At 46.9% G+C, this 24,496-nt stretch overlaps 1 protein-coding gene and 1 non-coding gene across 7 annotated transcripts in view; both read left to right on the top strand.

The window, feature by feature from the left end:
• NAP1L4 (nucleosome assembly protein 1 like 4) overlaps positions 1-22,578 on the top strand; it is a 47,174-nt gene extending 24,596 nt beyond the window's left edge. For 4 of the 6 annotated variants that reach the window (XM_050758316.1, XM_050758322.1, XM_050758318.1 and 1 more), the window contains 8 exons: positions 1,487-1,558; positions 6,402-6,541; positions 7,758-7,903; positions 11,133-11,155; positions 12,192-12,311; positions 14,962-14,991; positions 15,447-15,503; positions 21,387-22,578. In XM_050758316.1, the coding sequence (XP_050614273.1) occupies positions 1,487-1,558; positions 6,402-6,541; positions 7,758-7,903; positions 11,133-11,155; positions 12,192-12,311; positions 14,962-14,991; positions 15,447-15,503; positions 21,387-21,425 (627 nt within the window). In that variant the 3' untranslated portion in view covers positions 21,426-22,578. Of the gene's footprint in view, positions 1-1,486; positions 1,559-6,401; positions 6,542-7,757; positions 7,904-11,132; positions 11,156-12,191; positions 12,312-14,961; positions 14,992-15,446; positions 15,504-17,477; positions 17,516-21,386 lie in introns of all 6 variants that reach the window. The other 2 variants (XM_050758320.1, XM_050758321.1) reach the window with 2 other exon arrangements.
• Positions 2,329-2,452, top strand: LOC126936718 (small nucleolar RNA SNORA54). Its single transcript, XR_007719537.1, has one exon. It is a non-coding gene; the product is annotated as a small nucleolar RNA SNORA54 (small nucleolar RNA).
• Positions 22,579-24,496: the final 1,918 nt, after the last annotated feature.

Raw genomic sequence — 24,496 nt, 5'->3', positions numbered from 1 at the left:
TTACACATTGTATATGTGCATCAAAATGTCACTGTGTCCCATAAATTAGTACAGTTGTTACATAGAACTAAAAAAGGGAAAAAATGATTTAAGAAAAACTTAATGGAACTTCAAGACATTTTGAGGTTCAGTGCCCAGACTTTGGGGGTAAAGAAGCGACTGTAATGTTACAAACGAAGCACCTGCTGCCAGTGCGTGTTTATGAGGATTCAGGTCTTTCCATTCCTCTTCTGACTTTCCTCACTTGAACCTTCTAAGCTGACAGGTATCAGCAAACTCTGAGTTTGAAGAAATACCACTTGTAAAATGATACAGACAGATAAGAATTGTACGCTTTTCCATGGTGCCTGCAAGTTAGATCTCAGACACGCTCTGTGTAACTGTCCTTAAAGAAGTTACCGCGTGTGGCTGGGCGCGGTGGCTCATGCCGGTAATCCCAGCACTTTGGGAGGCCGAGGCGGGTGGATCACGAGGTCAGGAGATCGAGACCATCCTGGCTAACACGGTGAAACCTCATCTCTACTAAAAATACAAAAAATTAGCCGGGCGTGGTGGCGGGCACCCGTAGTCCCAGCTACTCAGGATGCTGAGGCAGGAGAATGGAATGAACCTGGGAGGCAGAGCTTGCAGTGAGCTGAGATTGCGCCGTTGCACTCCAGCCTGGGTGACAGAGCAAGACTCTGTCTCAAAAAAAAAATAAAGAAGTGACCGTCTGTATAGTGAATTTTGGATACAGTCATGAGCCACATAACACATTTTGGTCACAACAGACTGCATATAGGATGGCGGTCCTGTAAGATTATGATACCATATTCTTACTGTACGTTCTCTGTGTTTAGATACACAAATAATTACCATCACTAGCTGCTTCCAGTATTCAGTACAGTCACAAGCTGTACAGGTTTGTAGTGTAGGAGCAGTAGTGGATAGTAGGCTGCACTGTCTAGGTTTGTGTGAGTATGCTCTGATGATTGCATGCCGAATTGCCTAATGGTGTGTTTCTCAGGAGGTGCCCCCATTGTTAAGGCATGCACAACTTTATTGCCGCAGGTGGGGAAGCTGGTTGCCACGGCTGTAGCTGATCTAGCCTTCTCTTCTGACTTCCAGGCTTCTGCTCTGTCTCCTCAGCAGTCTTGGTTGGTAGCATTTCTGATCTCTGTGTGCAGTGGCAGCTGGTGGCAGGAAAGCAGTGAAGGCCCTTGCCCCAGTATTGCAGGCAGGCGGGTGTCAGTGGCACTGCCCTTCGCTGTCAGTGACACCCACCGTTGCTCCACACTAGGGAAAGGGGACACCTTGGTGCTGCTTTTCTATGACAGGGAGTTGGTGAATAAGTTTGGGTTTCTTCCTGATAGTTATTACTTGACAAGGACAGAATTCCAGTAGGGCTAGTTATGCAGCATCTGGGAGCCCATGCAGCCATGACGCTTGGGGAGAGATGTGCTGTTTTTTAAAAGCCGATTGGAATTTTTTTTCTCTTTTTGATTAGGAATATGATGAACCAATCTTGAAACACCTGCAGGATATTAAAGTGAAGTTTTCTGACCCTGGACAGCCTATGGTGAGTACTGACTTGACCTGGTTGGCATCAGAGTCAGTCCACAAAGATGGAAAAACTTGGAGCCAGGGGCAAGAAACCTGCAAAACCCACACTTAGCCACTCATCTGCTGGGCAGCGCTGGGCAAGACAGCTCTCCAAGAGTTAGACTGAGTACCGCATTGTCTCTTTGCTCCCTGAGAGACAGGATCCCGTTGCCTTTCTGTCTCGTGCTTGGCACTGTAGTCGTGAGTCTCTGCTGGATGATTTGACAGTGATGCCGACCATGTGATGTTCCAGACCCTACAGCCAGGTGGGCACCAACGCAGGAGTCAGACTGCAACTCCTGGGCTGTGGTGGTGCTGTCCACTGTGCCTGCCCTCAGTCTTGTAGTTTGTTTGTTTACTCGGTTGGTTGGAGATGATACCGTTCTTTTCCCAAGTGTCTCTCAAGTTTGCATGCATCTAATGTGTATTTTTAACGTTTAAAAAGATGGGAGCTATGTACACATATGAACAGCACTTATTCGAAAATCTGAACCTACTAGGTTTTACCCTAAAAAAAAAGGCACAAAGACTGAAAAATGTTTTCCTGCTCTTTGATTTGTCCTGAAACAAATCTTTCCAATATACTTGCTTTGGTGTATCATTGCAGTAGTAATGTTAGTGGCATGGATCAGCCTGCCAGTTGGTAAGACAAGCTTGACTAGGTCAGCCCTTACTTTTATCTGAGGAAACATGCTCATCTTCAGATAGCCTCCCCAGGCTGTCTCATCCTAGCCTGGTTCTCCCAGGGAGCACTGTTCGTTAACCTGTTAGCCTGGCTGTAGCTAATGGGTTCCATTCCAGTGCAATAGCATTTCCAGCGACACATGACTGACTGACTGGTGGCTTTCAGTTTCAGGTCTTGGAGACAAATACTGCATGACAGGCTGTGGGTTAGGGATCTTGCGGATGGGTGATGGTGGTAGGGACCTGGGACCAGTCAGCAGTGTCTTCCTTCCTCCCCATCTCAGCCCTGGGGCCCGGGCTAATGGATGAGGGCCACTAGGAGTGGGATTTCTTCAGTATTGGGGCCCGGGCTAATGGACAAGGGCCACTAGGAGTAGAATTTCTTCACTGCAAGTGCTGCAAGTAATGCCTGGGGCAGCGGCAGGGGCAGGCAGTGGATCCACCTGTATCTGTCCCTTCTACTTTTTCCTGTTCCTGTCTGTTTTCCACTATGGAAGGTGATATTCGGGTGTCTCTCTCCAGGTGGGGCACTGGGAGTCAGGAGTGATGCCTGCTCACCAGCTAGGGGCTGCCTCCAGAGGGGACACCCCATCTTCCCTGTCCCATGTGGGTCATAGCAGGTCCTTCTTCCTGGGCTTGCATCTCTTCTGTTTAGACTTTATCACAGGGCCCCCGGGAGCCGCCTGGGCACGTCTGCCTAGTTTGCCCTCATTGGTGTGCATTCTCTTCCCCATGGTGTGAGTGTGTGGTGCTTTAAGGTTCTGTGTGTGTTTTCCTTGTATTTAATTCATCCAGACTCAATTAACTTTTTTTCTCCTTTGGGTTAGTTCCTTTTTTTCCCCTTTCTTTTCTTTTCTTTTTATTATTACTATTTTTTGAGACGGAGTCTCACTCTGTCGCCAGGCTGGAGTGCAGTGCTATGATCTCAGCTCACTGCAACCTCCGCCTCCCGAGTTCAAGCTATTCTCCTGCCTCAGCCTCCCGAGTAGCTGGGATTACAGGTGTGCGCCACCACGCCCAGCTGATTTTTGTATTTTTAGTAGAGACAGGATTTTACCACATTGGCAAGGATGGTCTCAATCTCTTGACCTCGTGATCTGCTCACCTCAGCCTCCCAAATGCTGGGATTACAGGCGTGAGCCCCCACACCCGGCCTCTTTTTTCTTATTGGACACCTGTTTGATGATTTCCTAGGTCAATTTTCTTTCTTTCTTAGCCTGTCATCTTCTTTTCCTCCATCTCATGGTGACTCATAGACTAGAGCTCTGGTTGTGGTAGACTGTGGACCAGTAATCTTTTTTTCTTTTTACTTCCCTATTATTAAAGTCATATGTAGAAAATACGGGCAAGTGTAAAGAACACCATTACAAATCTGATTTTTATAAGTAAATAGCAGCAGCTTAGTGAGTTTCCCCATACTCTTTTTCCTTTGTAAAATTATTATGAAGCATCTGAGGCATTTTAAGTTATAAAGAGTAATAAAACTTCAAAATGAGTCTTGGCTGGTGTTTTTGCAGCTCCCCACCATGCCTCATTCCCTTCCCTTGAGCACATGCCCACCTGGACACACAGTGCACACGTGTGCCACATGGCTCCTGCCACACCACATGGTGTGTGCACAGTGTCACCCTGCTGTCACATCACACAGGCTTGGCTGGGGGAATAGTTGTTACTGCCGCCATTGGCTATAAAATGTTTTAACATTCCCCTGCATGCACCACCTCCCCCATTGTAAATTGTTGCATTATGATCAGCATACTTGAACCCAAATTTGTGTTAAATTAAATGTTTGTTAATTTATTTAGTTTAGATTCCTTTCAGTATACTTACTGAGTGAAAGAAGATGAAGCTTTAGAAGGCCCAAAGGTCGTTCAGTTGGGATTACAGGCATGAGCCACCTAGGCCCTGCTAATTTTACATTTCTTTAGTTGCTTGTAAGATTGAGCGTGGTTAGCATATTTGTGGCTTGCCTGACTGTAGTGCATGTGTGAATTAAGCAATCTTATGTTCAAGCCACTTTTCATTTGGGCAGTTAAACACTTTCTTGAATCATCTTCAGTTGTCTTTGGGTTACTCTTGACTGAACAAAGTCAGAGGGGAGAGAAAAAAGGAAAATAGGAAGAAATATGAATCTATCTATAGAAAAGTAGGCTGGGTGTGGTAGCTCATGCCTGTAATCCCAGCACTTTAGGAGGCCAAGGTGGAGGATTGCTCGAGCCCGGGAGTTCGAGACCAGCCTGGGCAACATAGAGAGAACTGGTCTTTAAAAGAGAAAGTAAAAAGGAGGGGAAAAATGAGTAGGACATGGTGAAGGACCACAAGTCTAATAATATTATTTGTATTATTGGGGTCATCCCATGCCCTGGGTTGGTTGTCCACACTGTGGTTACAGCCTTAAACAGTTCTGGGATCACAGCAGTCTCTCCATTGGTTGGCTGCTTGCCTTCCCTCTTTATGTTGTTGTTTTTTTTTAAAGCCCTGGAGGGTTGGGAGAGAAATTGGCATTTTATTTGATGCTGATTCCCTGTAGCTGCCTCTTCCTTTCCTTGTGACTTACCGGGCAAGTGACTGGCCTTTCCTTTGTGTGGTTCATCTGCAGTGCCCTACCCGCTTCCTTTGCTCTTGCCAAGGCCAGTGAAGAGCTCCTAGCCAGGTCCTGCTGTCATCGCTTCTAGAAACCAACTACACTGTCTCCCTGATCCTGACTTCCTAAGCCCTCATGGCTCCCCTCTCCTCCTCCACCTTTCTTTGGAAGTTACTTTTTCAATTCTCCTTTGTGCAAGTGATTTGTTTGAATGTATAAACTTTTTTTTGAGGAAATTATTACTGTATTTTTTTTTTTAGTCCTCTTAATTTCCCCTCCATTGATGGTTTTACCATTACAATGAAAATGGAAACAGCTAACGTTTAACCAGCCTTGTCCATAAACCCGGCTCTGTTCTAAGTCGTCTAGATTAACCGTCAAGGCAGCTCCTAGAGAGGGAGAGAGTTATTTCCAGTTTCTAGAAGGGATGACAGCAGGATCTGGCTAGGAGCTCTCCACTGGCCTTGGCAATGGAGAAAAGCAGAGCACGGAGACATTGAGTAGCTTCTGCGAATTGCCCAGCACTGAAGGCAGAGATGGGATTTGAACCCAGGCTGTCTGAGCGCAGAATTGGTCTTGTAAACTGTCTATAAATTACTCGACCAAGCTCATTTTCCAGGTTTTTCTTTTATAAATAGGGATGAGGTAAAATGTCTTGCACATACCAATGCATCATCCAGGTATTTTTCTCAAATTGAAGAAGTTCCTCAAAATGGAATTATTGAGTCAGGGAATATGGCTTTTTATTTTATTATTTTTTTGATATTGCCAAATTGTCCTTCATAAAATCTGTTGACAGTATATGAGTGTGCCCAGTACCCCAAAATCCTGGCTGGGTCTACATATTTTTATACATTTTGCCCCAAAGAAAGGCATCTCATTTTGGTGTTCTTGTGTTTTGTTACTTGTGAGCATAAATGCCTTGTTGCTGCTGTTGGATGTTACCTATGCCTGCATTCATGTTTGCATCGTTTTTCCCGGTGTGCTTACCTCTCTTCCAGGTCTGTAGCATGCTTTGTAAGTGAGGGATGAGCTTTCTGTCCTTGTAGAGATTTGTCCTTTTCTCCCACCCACCTCCCGGGAGAAAAGCTGTGGGTCACTGCTTTTACTGCACAGCACAGAATACAGACCCTGGCTTCCCCCAGCAGGGTGGGGGCTGGGGCTTAGGCTGAGCGGAAAAGGAGAGGAGGAGGATGGACTGCTGGTGCCCCTACTTTCCCCTAGTCACCTTCCCTCCTTCCAGGAAGCAAGGGTTGGGAGCAGCTAAGAGAAGCTAGGATTCTTTAGGAGAGCTTGACCCCTATTGGTGAGGAGGCATTGGAGCAGGACATGCCCCTACTCATGAACTGAACAGGTATTTCCCTCCAGTCCATCATTTGTTTTTTTTAACTTCATGGTGGCCTTTTTTGCAATGGAGAAGTTTTTCTCGTTCCTTGGCCCTATCTGTTGAGCTTTCCCAAAATAGCTTCTAGTCAGTGTTGTGTACTGCAAGCAATCTGTCCTCGTTATTTTTCGATTTTAACTGGTGCTTACTCTGAGTTTCTGCTTTTAGTCTTTTGTGTTAGAGTTCCACTTTGAACCCAACGACTACTTTACCAACTCAGTCCTGACAAAAACCTACAAGATGAAATCAGAACCAGATAAGGCTGATCCCTTTTCCTTTGAAGGTCCTGAGATTGTGGACTGTGACGGGTAAGAAAATGTCATTCTACCTTGTTTTTCTGAAACAAAATGAAGAGATAATTTTGTAACTTGATGGGTAAGATAGAAGTAAGGAGTAAAGTACAGTCTTGAGTCTGCTTAAAAGCCTGGTAGATGGATATTTCAATAGTCTTTCAGTTTGGGAATGCTTGTAGTGCAGAACTTGGAGATGGTGGCCGAACCTGGGAAATGAGTCACGTGGTTGCACGTGCAAGCCTTTGGGATAGTGCCCGGTTTCTTCATTTTAATGAAAGTATTGGGTTCTCTAGACATCATGAATTGAAGTTCTTAAAATTGAATTCGTGGATTACCCTCAGCAAATAAATACTTATTGAATGAATGAGTCTGAGTCCAAGGCTGTCAGCTCATTGCTTTGGAGATAGGTGGGGGCAGCATAGCTGTTGTTTGACTCACTGATTTCAGGCTTTATAAATCACTAAAGAGAGAATTTGGTTTAGAATTAATTTCTCCAGGTTGGATTGACAGAAATGGTTTTAGTCTTGACTTGAAACAATTAAGTTTATTTACCAGAACTAAGTACTAATTGTTAATTCAGGACTTTATTGAAATCCTGCTGGAGTAATTTAGAAAAATGATTTTCCAGGGCCAGGCCATCGTGTGAGAAAAAGGCCTGGCCTTTCCAAGCATGTTCTTATGCGGGCAGTATTGAGATCTGCCAGGTGTTTCCTGGGTCCATGGTGATTGTGTGTTAGAGAGCGTGCTGTGCTCAGCCCTTGCCAGCCTCCCTGGGGCTGGAGTGGTCTGCACTGGCCGTCAAGATTCCCAGTGGCCACCTATTTCCTTTTTTCAGCTTGTTCTGCTCACTTGGCTGCCTTGAACAGCAGCAGCAACTCCTGCTTCCTTGGGAAGCCGAGGACAAGTTCTTGTGCATCATGCAGACTTGACACAAGGGCTTTGCCACAGAATACACATTTCGGAGTCCTGATGAAATGTCTTGGGAAAATAATACCATTGTTCCAGAAGTCTGAAGTTTGAGGCAGTGGTCACACCCAAGTTGAAAGAGGACCAGGCCATTTCTCTTTTGCCAACCTCCAGATGAACTTCATGGGCCATTGTATTTGGTTTGCAGATTGGTTTTATTTAGTTTTCCAGGTTTGGCATAGAGCTGTGGTTTGCTTCCTGCCTGCATTTGTAATGGATTTTTCTCATGGATTGTGTGTTCATGACAGCTGTCTTGTCCTGGTAGGTGTACCATTGACTGGAAGAAAGGAAAGAATGTTACTGTCAAAACCATCAAGAAAAAGCAGAAGCATAAGGGTCGAGGCACTGTTAGAACAATTACGAAACAAGTACCCAATGAGTCCTTTTTCAACTTCTTCAATCCACTGAAAGGCAAGTCTGTTGGTGGTTAATATTCATTATGTACTTGTATAAAATAATTTTGGTCACCTGATAGATTCCTAACACCCAGAGACTTTAGTCCTGTTCTTTCAGGCAAGTGTGGTCAGTAGGGGCACATTGCTGTGTCCCAGGCTGTTCTGTTGGTGCGCTGGCAAGTTTATTGTGGCGGGCAGAGGTAGCTAGGACAGTAAGAGTATGATTGTCATCTTCTGCAGGAAAGGGAAGAGCTTTGCTCTGCTTGGCTGCAGCCCAGGCAAAAACTTGTAGTTCTGTTTTAATAAAACTGAATGGAGTGTTTGCACCTGGGCTGCTTCCTCACCTGAAGCACCCTTCTCCACCAGTTGGCATTTCTGCCCCTCTGTTATGTCTGTTTTGCACCCCCCAGAGACCACTCCCAGCCTGGGAGAGCTGCTGGGTTTGCTCTCCAGGTACCCGTTACTGCTGTACGCTGGTTCTAGTTGTGCCGCTTTTGGATCATCTGCTTAGTCCCCCTTTTCTCATAATTTTATTTTATGCACAGTTTGATAGAAGTTTTTGGAATTTATATGTTGTGAGAAACAAGTAGTTGGGACTTTCAGTTTTGAAAAACATTGGCAGAATCACAGCTTGGAAGCTGCTTCCATTTATTTATTTGTTTATTTAAATTTTCCTAAGTGGTAAAATAAAGAGGAGACCTTTGAACTAGTAAAGACTGACCAGTTGATTTTGAGAGTAAATTACTTGGGATTTTTCATATAATTTCCTAATCATGAGAGAATGTGAAGTTCAAACTACTTGTCAGTGTTAAAATATCCATATTCTCTTTAGTTTCCATGAACAAAAACATAATTTGAAGTGAAGAGATGCCATCCCCTGCTGCAGATAATCAGTTAGTGTTTGTATGTGGGGCCACAGGGTGGCTCTCTTCTCCAATCTGAGTGTTTAATTTTTTTGATTTTGTCTCTGAGCTTAGCACCCTTATTTATCAAGCTATCCTTCAGAGTTCAATTCGTTATTTTAATTGTGGTGCCTATTTTCTGCAATTAGACTTTGAATATAGAAGATACAAATATATATGGTTTGGGGAATGAGAGCAGTCATAAAATTAGGTATTACATTTCATGTTCTTTTGCAAGATTCCTTTTAGACATTTGGGTTGGGCATATTGGAGATTGTGAATTCACCGTGAAGCAGGGGGCTTTACTTTCTGGAATCACTGACTTTTTGTAGGAAGTTTTCTTAAAACTGATTTAAAAATAATTTTTTGTTGGGCGAGGTAGCTCATGCCTGTAATCCCAGCACTTTGGGAGGCCGAGGTGGGTGGATCACGAGGTCAGGAGATTGAGACCATCCTGGCTAACATGGTGAAACCCCGTCTCTACTAAAAATACAAAAAATCAGCCAGGTGTGGTGGCGGGCACCTGTAGTCCCAGCTACTGGGGAGGCTGAGGCAGGGGAATGGCGTGAACCCAGGGGGCAGAACTTGCTGTGAGCCGAGATTGTGCCACTGCACTCTAGCCTGGGAGACAGAGCAAGACTCCGCCTAAAAAAATAATAATAATAATAATTTTTAGGATAAAAATGGAGTTGAAAGTGGACTCAAGGGAATTTTTAAGTGTTTTTTTTTTGTTGTAGGTTCTAAAACTTTTATGGTATGGTTGCACAACTCTAAAGTTAACACACTGAAAGTCATAAAGTTGTACATTTAGAGTGTATGCCTTTTGTGGTATGTAAATCCCATCAATAAAGCCACTTTTAAAGTAATCAGCCGGGCGCGGTGGCTCAAGCCTGTAATCCCAGCACTTTGGGAGGCCGAGGCGGGCGGATCACAAGGTCAGGAGATCGAGACCACAGTGAAACCCCGTCTCTACTAAAAATACAAAAAATTAGCCGGGCGCGGTGGTGGGCGCCTGTAGTCCTAGCTACTCAGGACGCTGAGGCAGGAGAATGGCGTGAACCCAGGAGGCGGAGCTTGCAGTGAGCCGAGATCGCGCCACTGCACTCCAGCCTGGGCAACAGCGTGAGACTCCGTCTCAAAAAAAAAAAATAAAATAAAGTAATCAAACACATAATACCATATGGTAAGTGCTATGAAAAAAATTGAGGATGGGCAGGGAGTAGGTAATGGGGTAGTGAAGGAACAGACAAAATGAACTCCTGTGGTATGAAGTGAAGGAGGCATTAGCTAGTGAGTCCAGCTCTGTCTTTGTCCTTAAAGCTACAAAGCCAGTCCAGAAGTATGAGTGCTGAGAATCCTTGTGCTGATTCATGACCCCGGCCAGAGTGCCCTGGGGAGCATGCTGCTCCAGCGTTTAGACACCCAGCCATGCCCTTAACCCATGTCTTAAACCCCTGGGTGATGCTGGCACACCGAGGCTTGGGAGCTCTGCCTTGCTCATGGGTGGTGTTTACACACCCAACGCTCATGTCTCAGCAGCAAACAGCAAGTGCTGCCAGGGTTGTGGTCGCTTAATGGGAAGAGAGACTCAGAAGAGCCCAGTGAAGATTGAAAAGGCAGGTATGAGACTAAGTAGAGTAAACATTCAACTCCTGATGAAGGTCAGGGTCTTGTAGTAAATGTCTCTAAAATCAGGGGGTTGGATCGTGTACCATTTGAATGTTGCATGGCTTCATTGAGTGTGGTTAGAAGTCCCTGTCTGTCTTGGTGTGCTTAGCTCATCTAAGCATCAGCTTTCACTGAGGAGCTGCGCCACTCTACGGGGGCACTGGTGGGCATTTCAGCACTCTCCAGTTAGAAATGCAGTTTCTGCCTCGCCGAGATGCAGTGCCTTAGTAACACAGCTTATAAGGCTTAAGGACTTTCTCTTTCTCTCCTGCACCATCATGTATAGTTCTGCAGGACATGAGTTAAATTTCTCCATAAAGCACAAATGCACTGAATGGCCACATGGCCATAGCCTAGGGGCTGTTTGCCTTTCCTCCTGTTAATATATTAACCCTCTCAAAATGATTTTCTCAAGCTTGAGTGCCAGCCCATGGCACGTGATGGAGGAGAGGGGAGGGGGGCATAGAGGCACTCAGGCCAGCTTCAGAAGTGGTGGATGGAGCTTGCGACGATGTCTGTCAGGAGATGCAAGGCTTTGGGGATTTCTAGTTTAAACCTCAAGGTGAAAAATGTTACATTTTGTCTACCAGCACAACTTACTCCTGTGTGGGCTTTAAAATTCTGGGACTTGTCACTGTAACTTAAATATGTTTTGTCTTTTTTTTTTTTTCCTAGCATCCGGGGATGGAGAATCACTGGTAAGATTTGTTGTTACTAGTCTGGTTTTGCTGTTGAAGTCTCTCCTGAGTGAATGTCTACTTGTCTGCTTGTTTAAAAAAGTCCAGTCCTGGCTGTGTATGGACTGTGTATGCCTGTAATCTTAATGCTTTGGGAGGCTGAGGTGGAAGGACTGCGTGAGTCCGGGAGTTTGAGACCAGCCTGGGCAACATAGCACAGCCCCATCTCTACAAAAAATTAAAATCAAATAAATTAACTGGCCGAACACAGTGACTCACACCTGTAATCCCTGCATTTTGGGAGGCCAAGGTGGGTGGATCACCAGAGGTCAGGAGTTCAAACCAGTCTGGCCAACATGGTGAAACCCCGTTTCTGCTTAAAATACACACACACACACACACACACACACACACACAAATTAGCTGGACATGTTGGCAGTGCCTATAATCTCAGCTACTTGGGAGGCTGAAGCAGGAGAATCACTTGAACCCGAGAGGAGGAGGTTGCAGTGAGCTGAGATCGCACCACTGTATTCCATCGGGCGACAGAGGGAGACTCCGTCTCAAAAGATAAAATAATAAATTAGCTGGACGTGGTGGTGCACTGTGTAGTTCCAGGGTCACTGGGGCCCAGGAGCTTGAGGCTATAGTGAGCTGTGATTGCACCACTGCACTCCAACCTGGGTGATAGAAAAGTAAAAGTACGTGTTTCATATGTTGGTTTCAGTAGCAAACGTGTAGTGCTTTAATACTGCCTGTTCCCCATGTGTGAGACTCTGATACCCCCTACTCTGAGTGAGACCTTTGGACAGGTGATGGAGCTGTGAGGCCCTCAATTCCCACTTGCTCTGCCATTTTGCTTCAGTAGCTCTTTAAAGCTACTTGCAGTTGTTTTAAAAGGGCTTTGAGTATCTAGTGGCTGTCCCCCAGCAGTGCAGGAGTTTGGTGTTTTAAGTCAAGTAAATCATAAGTGAGGGGCTGAGGTTTAGCTGAGGGTGGTGAAGCAAATGTTTTTATCCCATTAAAATGAGTTAACACGTGGGTTTTTCCTCCTCAGGATGAAGATTCTGAATTCACATTAGCCTCTGATTTTGAAATTGGACACTTTTTCCGTGAGCGGATAGTCCCGCGGGCTGTGCTGTACTTCACTGGGGAGGCCATAGAGGATGATGACAATGTATGAGGCTCGGGGAAGGGGGGCTCCCACCTGGGTGCTTATCTCTGTTGGTGCAGAGTGGCCCTGAATTGTGGCTTGGGAAACCCCCATGCCTAATCTTTTTATGACATCATCAGTCAGATACGTAGTCTAAGCTGCTGTCCTTGTTGTGGGGGGAATATACTTGAAGAGGAGAGGTCTGAGGAACAGAGCAGAAAAAGCAGGTGTCTGTGAGGCAGTTTCAGAGATGATTGCCAGTTTCCTATGTGAGCCCTGCCTAGTGATTCAACAGTATTCTCTAAAAACCTAAGCTTCAGGGTACTTCTGAACATGGGGAAAATCTCTTTCATGGAGGTCTGACCACAGCAAACATTTATTGACAGTGGACTCATGCTAGCCTGTATTTCATCAACCCAAAAGAAATAGAAATTCCTGAACTTCTGTCTAATTAGGTAAAAAGGAAAAAGACCCATGCTCCCAAGAAAACAACAAGATTGCATGTCACTTTCCTTTCTGGGCTTGAGGGAAGCCAGCTCTTCCACGGTCAGAACTTGCGGGCACACAGCCCGTGCACCGCTCAGAAACTCCCATCCTCACTAAGGTTCAGGCAGCTTCAAGTCTTCTTGATCTGTGGAAAATAAAGTTTTGTTTTATAGAATGTTACTGGAAGTGTGTTCTAGATGACATTCTCTTGCTTGTGGAGCTCTTAGGTTTTGTGGCTGCGCTAAGTTTCTTTTCTTAGAAGGGCTGGCCTGTTGGGGCTTCAGACAGGGCAGCAAGAGCCTAGGTGGGTTCAAGGGCCTTAGCCCCCTGTGGCAGTAAAGACCAACATCTCCTCACACTTCTCCCATTGTACTGAGTTCCACCAGTGGGGAGAACAGGCCAGCGTGCTCTTTGTCAGCTGTTAGGTCTTAGACTGTTCGTTTAACTTCTAAAACTCAACTTGCTGGCTCATCCCTAGGCTGGGAGGTGATTGTAGGTCAGGGAACATGGACAGTCAGGTAGCTGCCAAGACATAGTTTTACGGATTCTAGACCAGCACTTTCCAATAGAACTTCCTCTGTTGATGGAACTATCCTCTGCCTGCTTGGTGCAGCGCAGTAGAACTGACCACTTGAGGACTTGAAATAAAATATGGCTGCTGTGACTGAGGAACTGAACATTTCATTTACATTAGTTTAAGTTTAAATAGTGAGCTAAGGGCTAGTGGCTACACATTGGAAAGCTTATCTCAAACTTTTTTGATCATACACCCATCAGTTTAAAAGACTTGAATATGCATGTGTGCTATTTGTTTACTTATATGCGATGTCTGTACTACTGGTGAGCACTGTGCCACATTTGCTTATAGTAAATGTGTATTTCATTCATAATATGTTCAGCACAGGTACTACTGATAAGCAGTGTCATTTAGAGGCTAGAAGTGCCAGCTCAGATTAGACTGCTTAGACTCACATCCCCACTCTCCCCCTTAGTAGTTCCACCACCTCCTTAAGCTTCAGTTTCCTCAGCTATAAGTAGAGCTCATGGTGAAGACTCTGATTACTTGTTAAGCCCTTAACATGGCACCTGAACATAGCCCTTAACATAGCACCTGGCACAGAGCAATGACACAGTAAGTGTTGGCATAAAAAGTCCCACCTGCCCAGGTGGGTGATGCATCTGGAGCAGCCGCTGTGCACAGCCCCTCAAGGGCGAAATGCTGTCCTTAGAGCTTTGGAATAGGCCCTGGAGCCTGCTGGAGGCCCATTGGGATCTGACCTGAAATGGAAGATTATTAAGAAGTCTTTCCCTGTCTGATGCCAGTTCGGATCCTTAGAGCGAAAGGGCGCTGCACTGTGGTCATGTCTCATCCTGGCTGCTGCGTGGCGCCAGGAGGCTGTGCAAACTGTGTGAACTCCACACCAGCACAGTAAGATCCTTCTAAGTTCCACTGAAGTTGGCTCTAAGGAATACATGGTGTGAGCTCAACAAAAAGGGAAATGTTGATAAATGAAACTGCATTTTCAGTGTACTACCCTGGTTATGCAACCAGTAGTGATAAGATGGTTTTGCTTTTAATGTAAGTTTCATGTTTGAAACTTGATTTTCAGTCTGACCAATGATGTCTTTGGATGTAGGAGAAACTGATTCAAGACAATTGACTAATGTTGGAGGTTCACTTTTGAGCACCTTAGTGTTTAAAGATTAAACACCAAAGTTTTAATATATTTCTACTAAGTTTTTTTTTCCCTTTGTGTGAGATGTAAAATGATACCCGGGTTCCTGTATCCAATAACATTATGCTACTGGTTAGATCAGCCTTGTAAAAATTTAAGGAAAGCAAATTCATTGGTTTACAAAAATCTTTTCCTGTGTGCCTGCTCCTTGTGTGAGAACACTCAGGGCAGAGCTGTGGTGCCAGGTTCCCAACTGTGTCCAGTGTACAGCCTGGCTGACCAGCTTCCTATCCTATTCCTTGTTTTGCGTGACTTTCAATTTCCTGGCATGCTTTTAAAATGCATTGCACACAAGCAAATGACTCCTCAGCCAAGCGAGGCCCAGCAGGCAGCGTGGCTGAACTTTCTGCTCTTCTTAGGCTTGATCAGTGAGTCATTTGATGGGACTGGTGTCTCCGGCAGGCTGCTGTCATGTTTTGTGAACTTAAAAATGTTTTTCTGTGTTTTTCCAGTTTGAAGAAGGTGAAGAAGGAGAAGAGGAGGTAAGAGACAGGTTTATGCAGTGCCACTTACCTCCCTGAAGTTGTTTTTTTGGCTTTCTCTGCTTGAAGGTTATGGACTCACAGGGCTGTGGTGCACCCATTTTTTGTGACGCTGTCTTTGACTCTAACAGTGTTCTTAAAACACTAAGCAGAAATGCATAGCAAATGCTGTGACAGTTTTTGACCCTGCAGTTGGCTTATGAAAATGTATCTTAGAAAATAATCATTTAACAAAATCTACTTTTTGAAAATTGTGTTTCTTTTAGGGCTATCTGTGAGAATAAAAAGATACCTAGAAATAATTCTAAGTGTCCAGAGGAAGTGATGAGTCACTTGTGGGTAGCAGTAATTGATTTCCGTCTAAGGCAGTGTATTGCTCCGTGTGTTTGTGGATTGTGAACGCCACAAGAGTTTAAATCTTGTCATTCCAGCTAATTCTCACTTTTTAAATATAGGAATTAGAAGGTGACGAGGAGGGAGAAGACGAGGATGATGCAGAAATTAACCCCAAGGTTGGTAACTTTGGGGCCACCCAGACCTACTTATTATGCTACACTCTTAGACTTTTAAAAATGTTCCCCACTTTGAGGCAGTAGTATCAACAGTATTCATTGTTCCCTAATTAGAAAGTTTAAAATGTGTCAGAAAAATACTGGAATGATTATTCAGGCACTGTGTATATAATTTGAGTGTTGAGTGTACATATTCAGTAGAAGCTTTTCCAGCTATCTCAGGCTGTGTCTTAGTTACGTAGACTCCTCAGTGGAGCACCTTGACTTTCCCAATGTTTCATTCTTTTAAGGTAAGGTAATGATTTAACTGACAACATAAACTTTTCTTTGCGCGTGTTTGGAAAAGGTGCAGAGAAGGGACTTGGGGGCTCTTTTTGTTAAGGAGCAGAATAATGGGGTTGTGGGCATCATTTGACAGTTGCAGTTGAGCTGGGCATGCCCAGATGGTGTGTCTAGATATCTCATCTGTCTCAGATAATTTAAAATATATTGGGAAGGTTTACTAAAGAAAACTGAGTTGGAAATGAGTGGACAACCCCATTAATTTTACCTGCAAATTTAGATTTTTATTTGTGGTCTCAGAGTAACTTAAGGTACTTTGACCATTTGACACATTTTAAAATCAGAACTGCTTAAATGTCATCCTACAGCTGTCATAAGAGTTTCCTCTCATAAAACATGAAATGTATAGTTCCCTTGCCTCTTAAAATTAAGTATATTATGGGCTGTCAGAATACTGTTACCTGGTGTTTTTGTAATGTGTCTCTGTCCGACTAGATGTTTTTTGCTTGTTTTTACCCTTGTTTTTGGAGTGTGCACTAAGCTGTCAGTGTGATATCCTGGCTCTGTCATCAGTTGGTTGAAACCAGCTATTCCCATGAATGCGTGTTCACAGTTGTGGTTCCTTCAGGGAAGGGATGGGAGAAGAGCTTTTAAAACTTTTTTGAGAATGTGTCTTATAAAGACTACTCTGGGAATAATATGCTCATGGAAATGTTCATCTTCTAAAGGTTGGCCTGTTGATGTGGGAGGTCTCTGTGCTGAAAGTGTACCTGTGCTCAGCACCATGGTGGTGGGCGGTGAGGGCTGTAGGAGATCAAGGCCTGGGTCTGCCTTGCGTGGATCACAGTGTAGGGACAGGGAAGATGAGGGCTGTCAGTCAGCCAGTGAACAACGCTGGGGGAATAAATGCTGCCCATCACTGCTCTGCAGGGTGTCTGATGGACCCAAGGGCCACGTGTGTTTATTGGGCCATGTTTCCACCTTGTGGGCGCTGAATGGACACTTTCAAGGTTGCAGTTGTAAAGCAAGGACTGGGGGCAATTGGCAGGGCCACCTCCTCAGACTCCGCGCACAGCTGCCTGTCCTTGTTGTACTTGTCTCTCCCCCTCCCTATATTCTGTGCCTCGGCGTCTCTTTTCCTCCCCTCTGTTGTTTGTTCTGCTTCCTTCTGTCACCTTGGAGAACCTTGAGTCTCCTTTCACGTCCCAGGTTTCTAAAAGAGCATTCTCACCAGCCATTATAGAGAACATGACGTGGTGGATTACAGGCTAACACACCATGAGACCGCTGATAGGTTTTGTTGGCTGGGGGAGAAAGGACTAAAAACATATACAGGCTAATGGTGTGAATGAAGTTCAGAGACGGCCGGGCATGTGTGGCCGGGATAAGGCCAAGCCTGCTATCCCTGTCACGTGCACCTTCCAAAGAGATGGGCAGTGTTAGAGTCTGTGCAAGCAAAAGAAAACAAGGAAGGAAGGGAGGTTTTAGTATTGGGGGCAGTCTGATAAAAGCGAAAATCATGCTTCTGCCCATTTTGAAAGTATGATCTGGTGTTGAAGTTGTTCACCCCGAGTTCAGTATCTTGCAGCCCTTTTGTATCATGAGAAATTGTGGCCGTTGCCTCCTGTATAATTTTGTGCATTTCATTTTCTTTCATGCTGACAGTTCCTTTCAATTTTTTTCCCCATTTAGGTGTAATTTTTGTCTGTTAATCATTCATACGTTTCTAGGTAAGGTGGAATTCCATTCATACCTAACTTCCAAACTTCTGATCTATACTTTATACAATGCATTGTTTTGACTTTGAATAAAGAGGGAGTTGCTGTCCAGGCACACTCACTGTGTCACAGGTTTGACATAGAGCTTTCTGAAGAACACTGTTTTTGTACAGATGTCTGTTACATGTACTTTTAAAATCAACGAACCAAACCTAGATTTGGTCCCTGCTTTCTGAGCCCAGTGTTTCTTGCTAACCAAGTAGCAAAGATGTAACTTGGGTGTTATTTTCATTGCTGATGGTACTGCTTTCCAGCAAGAGGGCCCTGGATGGTTAGCAGTCTGCAGGGGGGCGCACACAGGCCACCATAAGGAAGCAGTCCTTGCAGAGCGCATAGCACACTGGGCCCAGCTGTGCTCAGAACACATACTGTGGCAGTTGAAATCAGCCCACTGTCACTACCAGCACGTGTCTGTTGAAATCTACACTTTTTGAATTCATGTTCTGTGCAGACCAGTAGGTACACAGAGGAGTAACAGCTTTTACTGTGCCAGCATTTTTTATCTGCAATGTTAACTGGCATCTGTTTTGGTGTCAGCAGTAAAAAGTACTGTTGTGAGGTTGGCGGAGAATTCTCTAATTGAATGAAGCAAGAACCAGTTGTAGATTAAAACAAGTGTCAGTAATCCTGGAAGCTCTTTCCCACCCCCCACTTTCTTCAGTCCCTGTAGCTCTGCCCTGTCCTGGAATGGCTGACAGGAGGCCGTAAGTAGACAGAGGCCCTTGTCCGTGACGAGACCCGTTCACTCGTGGCACTCATGGGATGTTGTGGGAGAAAGCAGAGAGGTGGGAACAAGAGGTGCCGTGAGAAACCCCACGATCGTAGCAGGGCCTCTGCATGCCGGGGTATGTAGGCACTCCAATTTTAAGGGTCTCATCATGGAACGGCAGCATGATCCTGGCCGCCCATAGACCAGATGTCCTTGAGGTCTTAGCACCACTGTCTCCCTGTCTTCCTCATGTAGGCTGCTTTCATGGGAAACTGATGCGTACATAGGGTAGATGCAGCTCTTGGAACGATTTTGTTTTCCAGGGCCAGGTTTGAGAATTTGCCTGTATGTTTAAAATTATGTCTAGCTGCCGTTAATTCCCGTTGTCCCCTTATGTCTGAAGAACTTAGCCACTCCTGTTCCACCTGTACCCTCACCCACTCCTCCCATGCCACCAGCTCTTTTGAAGAGAATCCTCGGTGCATGCCACCTGTCCGTATTTCAGCATGTGTCCCTGGAAGAGAAGGGCAGGGTGCAACCCCGAGGAGTGTCACCCTGAGGCCACTGCCTCTTCAGCCATAGAGCTCTGGGCACTTGGGGCTTCTTCACCAGCGCAGCTGTGGTCGAGTGTGTTTTAGTGGCATGTCTTTGTTGCCTTTCTCAGGTCGAGTGTTATCTGTTAAAACCTCACCTTTTAAATGGTCCCATGAGACATGAGATTTTTTTCCTATTAGTTGGTACCTTTTAAAATTCCAGCTCCCCCTCCCTTGATAATCTTAGCATCGATTAATGACCCAACCATCATTAAAATCTATGACATGAGATAAAGGATGCTTCAGTTTAGGAGTTTAGGTGCAGTTTTGTTTTTTTGTTTCTTTGTTTTTGTTTTTGGCAGGTATCACAGGCTGAAAACAATTGGTGTCTCATATGTAAAATTCACTTCTAAAACTGTCAGTCACTTGCAGAAGCTCCAGCGTGCTGTGTGAGCACCAAAGCCTGGCAGGGGTGGGCCACGTGCTGCCTTCCTGCCCAGAGGGGGCTGTGCCCTCAGGCACGGGGGAGGCAGCTCTTCCCAGAGCCAGGTGCCTGGCCCACTCCCCTCCAACAAGGCACTGGGTCATGACACCAGTCTTGAGAGTCTGTTCTATGTAGACTCTGTTCCCTCTAGAAGTCTTTACCCAGGATATTGGTTTTATTTAGGACAGATGAATACTACGTTCTCATGGTTGAAAATGCCTGTTACTTCATTTCTGCAACTTAGGATAATTTAGATTTATTTCTGGTTGAGCATTCCAAATCTGGAATCCTCCCGTGAGCATTTTCTTTGTCTTGGGTTCCAGATTTTGGAGTGTCTCAGATTTGGGATTTGGGATGCTCAATCTGTGGTAGGATAAATTATAACCATCCTGGCTAACACGGTGAAACCCCGTCTCTACTAAAAAATACAAAAAACTAGCCGGGCGAGGTGGCGGGCGCCTGTAGTCCCAGCTACTCGGGAGGCTGAGGCAGGAGAATGGCGTGAACCCGGGGGGCGGAGCTTGCAGTGAGCTGAGATCCAGCCACTGCATTCCAGCCTAGGCAACAGAGCAAGACTCCGTCTCAAAAAAAAAAAAAAAAAAAAAATTATAAAATCCTGTGTGTGACATGACATAGTATTTGCATAACTTAAATGCACATAAAGATGGAGTCTTTTACCAGCCCCAGTCTTCCCCGTCCTGCACAGCTCCTTTACTGACCTCCCATTTTCTAGGCATGTCCCTTGGTGGAGGCACACTGCTTTGTCCCACTCCTCCCCTCACTGTGCCTGCCTGGGGCGCGCTGCATCCCCCACACTCTTAAGGCCAGTGGCTCAGTGCCCTTGGCTAGTACACTGGGCCACCTTCAGTCTATCCTTGAATGTCAGATTGACAGGTCTCAGTTGATCTTTTTGGTGAGGGTTTTTGGTCAGTGTCATTTTGTCTCAGCCAGGCTCTTTAGGCAGCCTGTGGGGTGGCTGAGATTGGGAGCTTAGACCAGGGTTCAAGGTTATTGATTTTTTTTTTCATCTTTTATACATATCTTTTTGACTATCCCTTAAATGTGATTTCCCGAAGAATGAACTGTAGCCTCAGCTTATACCATGGAAGATGTCAGTTATGTTAACCCAGCTTATACCATGGAAGATGTCATCTGTGGTTACCCAGGGGTCTTTCTGCCCCATACAGTCCAAGTTCTTGGGTTCCATAGGCACGCTGGATTAAGAGCAGTTTGTAATCTTGGCCAGAAATCACAGGTTATAGGTCCATGAAGTTACTAGCTCAGGAGCATTAGCAAGATCATGTCATATTTCTTAGGCTATTGTTGGCCTCCACACAAATTCATGGAGTTGCTGGATGTGGTTTAAAGGGTACAAGATCTCTGTGTTAGATAATATTGGAGTTAATCCATTCCTCTGGGAGGGGAATCGTGTCCCGGATGCCGTTACTGGAAGGATAGCATTCCCCCTTGGTGAGACTGTTAAGAGAGTGAGTGACAGATGGAGCTCTTGGGAGTGGCAGCCCGTCATTTGTTGGTGCAGTACAGACCACCAGAGAGGATGGATCTGCTGGGGCACAACCTGGTAGTACAAAGAGCAGGAACCTGCTAGAGGAGAGATTTGCTGTCCATGAGCGCCAAGGGTCCGGCCTACCCTGAGACAGATATGCCCTTGAGAAATGAGGACTGTCGGCACCAAGAGGGGTTGCCTCTGCGGTGGCCTTCCTGGGTGGAGCTGCCCATGTTGAGCGCACTGTGCTCTGTGTGGGCAGGAGTGCCGGCTGCTTCCCAGCCCTTTAATGGGCAGCCTCCTGGAGCTTCACCACCCCAAGGAGCCGCAGAACCCTCCTGCCGAACATGACATGAATTTGAATGCTTCAAGGCATAGCTTTAAAAACAAAAAAAGCAGCCCTGCTTTGACTGTGCAGGGGTAGGGGGAGTTAGCTTTGTTCTTGTCACTATTTTTAAAAGTATATTTGCAGTAACCATTTTTTTCAATGAGAATGAACTCATTCAGTCTTGGCTTTCGTTGTTGATTGGAGCTAATTGGTGAATGGAGCTGGCTTTGTTCTCTACAAGCCTTGTCTTTTTCGTTGACAGAAGGAACCCAGCCAGCCGGCGGAATGCAAGCAGCAGTAGGAAGCGGAGGCGGGTGCCTGGCAGACCGACTGTCGGGACTCCAGGCCTGTGGGCGGGGCCCCGGTCCTTGCCGCAGCACAATCCCGTCGACAGAGCTTACTCCATCTAACTCGTTTTCAAGTGCATGATTTTCACTTTCACTTTTCCTTTTTCCTTATTATTTTGCTTAACTTGTACAGTGGCAACTGAAATGCATTTCAGAAATAGGAGGTTTCGTCCAGCACCCTCTGCAGCCTTGGTGCCTGTAGCTCTGGACTTGCCTGGGCCCTGTGGGAGGGCCCCATAGATCACATCGGGGTGGGGGGGGTCACTTGGCAAAAAGGGCCGAGGTCTGATGTGGTTCCCAGGATCTAGAACCTCTCCCGCCCTCCTGCAGTTGGACTGAATTCTTCCCTTTCATTCGAAGAAACCCACTTGCTGTTTCCAGCTGCTTAATCTGCCGAGTGTGCAGCCTGCGCCACCTGTTACATGCTGATCATCTCAGAAGGGCTGTGTAGAGTAGCTGTGTTCTTCTTAGGATGTTGCTTCTTGATTTTCTTTTTTTAAGGGGTGGGTCAGGGTTGTGACACACCAGCCCAGGCAAGAGCTGCTGCGGGTCACCTCATATTTATTTATCCCTTCTTGCCTGTGAGGACTGCGGCCTTTCGCTGTCACTCGTCCTTACCATTTCTGAACCACCTTGGTGACCTGAGCGGGAAGATGTGCCACTTCCTAGCAGGAGCAAGGCCTGTGCGGAAGAAACGCTGCTCCTTGCCACCAGGGCTGAAGACGCGAGCCCGTCCTCGTGACGCAGGCGCCGCCCTGCTGCCGGAGCCGGGCTTCGGCGGTCTTCTCCAGTGAGGGGCTGGGCTGGGAAGTCCTGCGTTTCAGTTGAGCGTATGAGCGTCAAGTCCTGCTTTCTCAGTAGCCCCATTGCTGGGCCCCACCATTCATCCTGTCTGAAGGTCCTGGGTTTGGTGTGACCGGTTGGCGGCTGGTGGGTGGGATTTCCAAGTGGGGGACGGCACTCTCCAGCAGCCTGGGGATGGCCGTGTCCACACCGACCAGGCCTGTGGAGAGTGCTCAGCCTAACCTTAGAACACATTTGTAACTGAATACAGTGTTTTCAATTTGTACAGAATAGTTAGAATATTCTATTAAAGTTGTGAAACATGGAGTCAGCACTGTGCCATGTCGTTCTTTGTAGGGGAATGTGGTGGGGAAGCAGGTGGGTGCCATCTGCTCCCCTCCGGTGGCTCCTATGTGCTGTACAGCCTGTTGGACTCTGTTGAGCCCTGGGTATTGGTGGCTCCAAGACTGGTTGTACAGTTTACTTCTGAGGCCTTGAAAGCTCAGTTTGAGGCAGAGGCTGCTATAGCCGCCCCCACTACACCTTAGTCACTGCTGTATGTAGGCAGCTTCACTGTGGGCCCAGGGGAAGACCGTTCCCTCCCCCAGGAGGGGATCATTTCTCAGAGTTAGTGGGACTGTGCCTTGTCGATCCAGAAGGCTCCAAGAGGAGAACTTCCTGATAAAGCCCATATTAGGTCTGTCTGCTCTCTGAAGCTCTTCCCGGTGTGTCTTCCATCCACAGTGAGAGGAGGCACTCCACTCAAACACCTGCCGCACTGGCGCTTCTTGACCTGACTGTGGGAATCCCAGCCTTGGCAGCGCTGACTGGTGAATGAAACTCCGTCATGAGAAGGCAGCCATGGAGCTGGCTCATTGCTCCCCACATGGCTGGCCCTGCCCTGCCGCCTCCAGCTCACCCGTGGGCTGCCTTCTCCCTGGGAGCAGCAGGAAGGGGAGGTGCAGGCTGGGAAGTGAATGTCCTTCCAGCATACCCCCAAGGGCTGTGGAGCCTGATGTCTGTGCTTCCTGCACCCGTTCCTCCGTCCCCATCCTTTGAAGTACCTGGGGGAGCTTGGTCTCAGGCTCCCCAGCCTCAGGGTGGCCCCATGGGTGAGCAGCACCCTGGCCTTACTTGGTCTGCCCAGGGTCAGACCCCATAATCCAAAGGGCAGGTGGCATTTTGCAGTGACCCCCCATCAGCTGGGGAGATGAGAGCCCTGCACACTGTCCTGTCCGCTGGTTGCCCAGCGTGCCTTTTAGGAAGGGCTCTACAGGCTTGTGCAGTGCCCTCACTACCTAGCTGGGTGGTTTTAGATCAGATTTGCACAAGTGGGGAAAAGGGGATGTTAACATTGTGGTTTCTGGGGATGGGGGTATCTGGATTTTCCCTTTTGAGTAAGAAGTGTGTGAGGACCCTGCACCCACCTGCTGTGCATCCTTCACAGAGCTGGGTTCTTGTGTCCCCCACTGAGTCTGACTCGGGAGTGCATGGTTCGTGGATGCTGCCCAGTTCCAAGGACATCATCTGGGTGCAGGACCTCAACATGAAGCCCAGGGAGCTGTGGAGGCCTGAGGGTGCAGGTGCCTGGTTTCCCCCAAGACCTCAGCACCTGGCCTCTGTCACCCCTGCATGGCCGCTGTCCTGCCTGCTTCCCAGGGTCTCAGGAAAGGGAAGGTCATTCTCCAGTGGCCAAGGAGCCCAGGAACCATCCCAGGCCCAGGCCATTGTCAGCTCCGGGACCTCAGCCATGAGTGGTCACAGAAAGTTGCTGAGTGGTTGAGAGGTTTGCCCAGAGCCACCATCTGGAAGGCAGCTGGGAAGTGGGGGCTTGTGGTGGCCACCCGGCCTGGCCTGGGTGAAGGGTGGCTGCTTCCCTTCTGGTCCTGGGGGCCAGGGGGTGCCGCCATAGAACCTCAGCTCTGCTAGCGGGGCCCCTCCTTTGTCCCTGCTGAGCCCCCTGCTGGGGAGGCAGACATTGACCGTCCAGCCCCACCCCAGCCCCTGCCCTCCCTGTGGCTGTTCACCCTGTGCGGGAACTGAGACTCAAAATGAGTGGCGCTGAGGTCAGGGCAGGAGTTTGGGGAGCAGCCCAGGAGATGGGAGGTGGGGCCTGGGGCACCCCCCTGCACAGGTGGCTGAGACACTTCTGTCGACTGCCATCACACGGGTGTTTCTGGGCAAGGAGCGAAAGAACCCACACAGCAAGGAGTCAGGCACGGAAGACGGCCTCTGGAGGGCC

Source organism: Macaca thibetana, chromosome 14 (genome assembly GCF_024542745.1).
Source record: "Macaca thibetana thibetana isolate TM-01 chromosome 14, ASM2454274v1, whole genome shotgun sequence".
Lineage (NCBI taxonomy): Eukaryota > Metazoa > Chordata > Mammalia > Primates > Cercopithecidae > Macaca > Macaca thibetana.
This window is presented reverse-complemented; position numbering and strand designations above follow the sequence as displayed.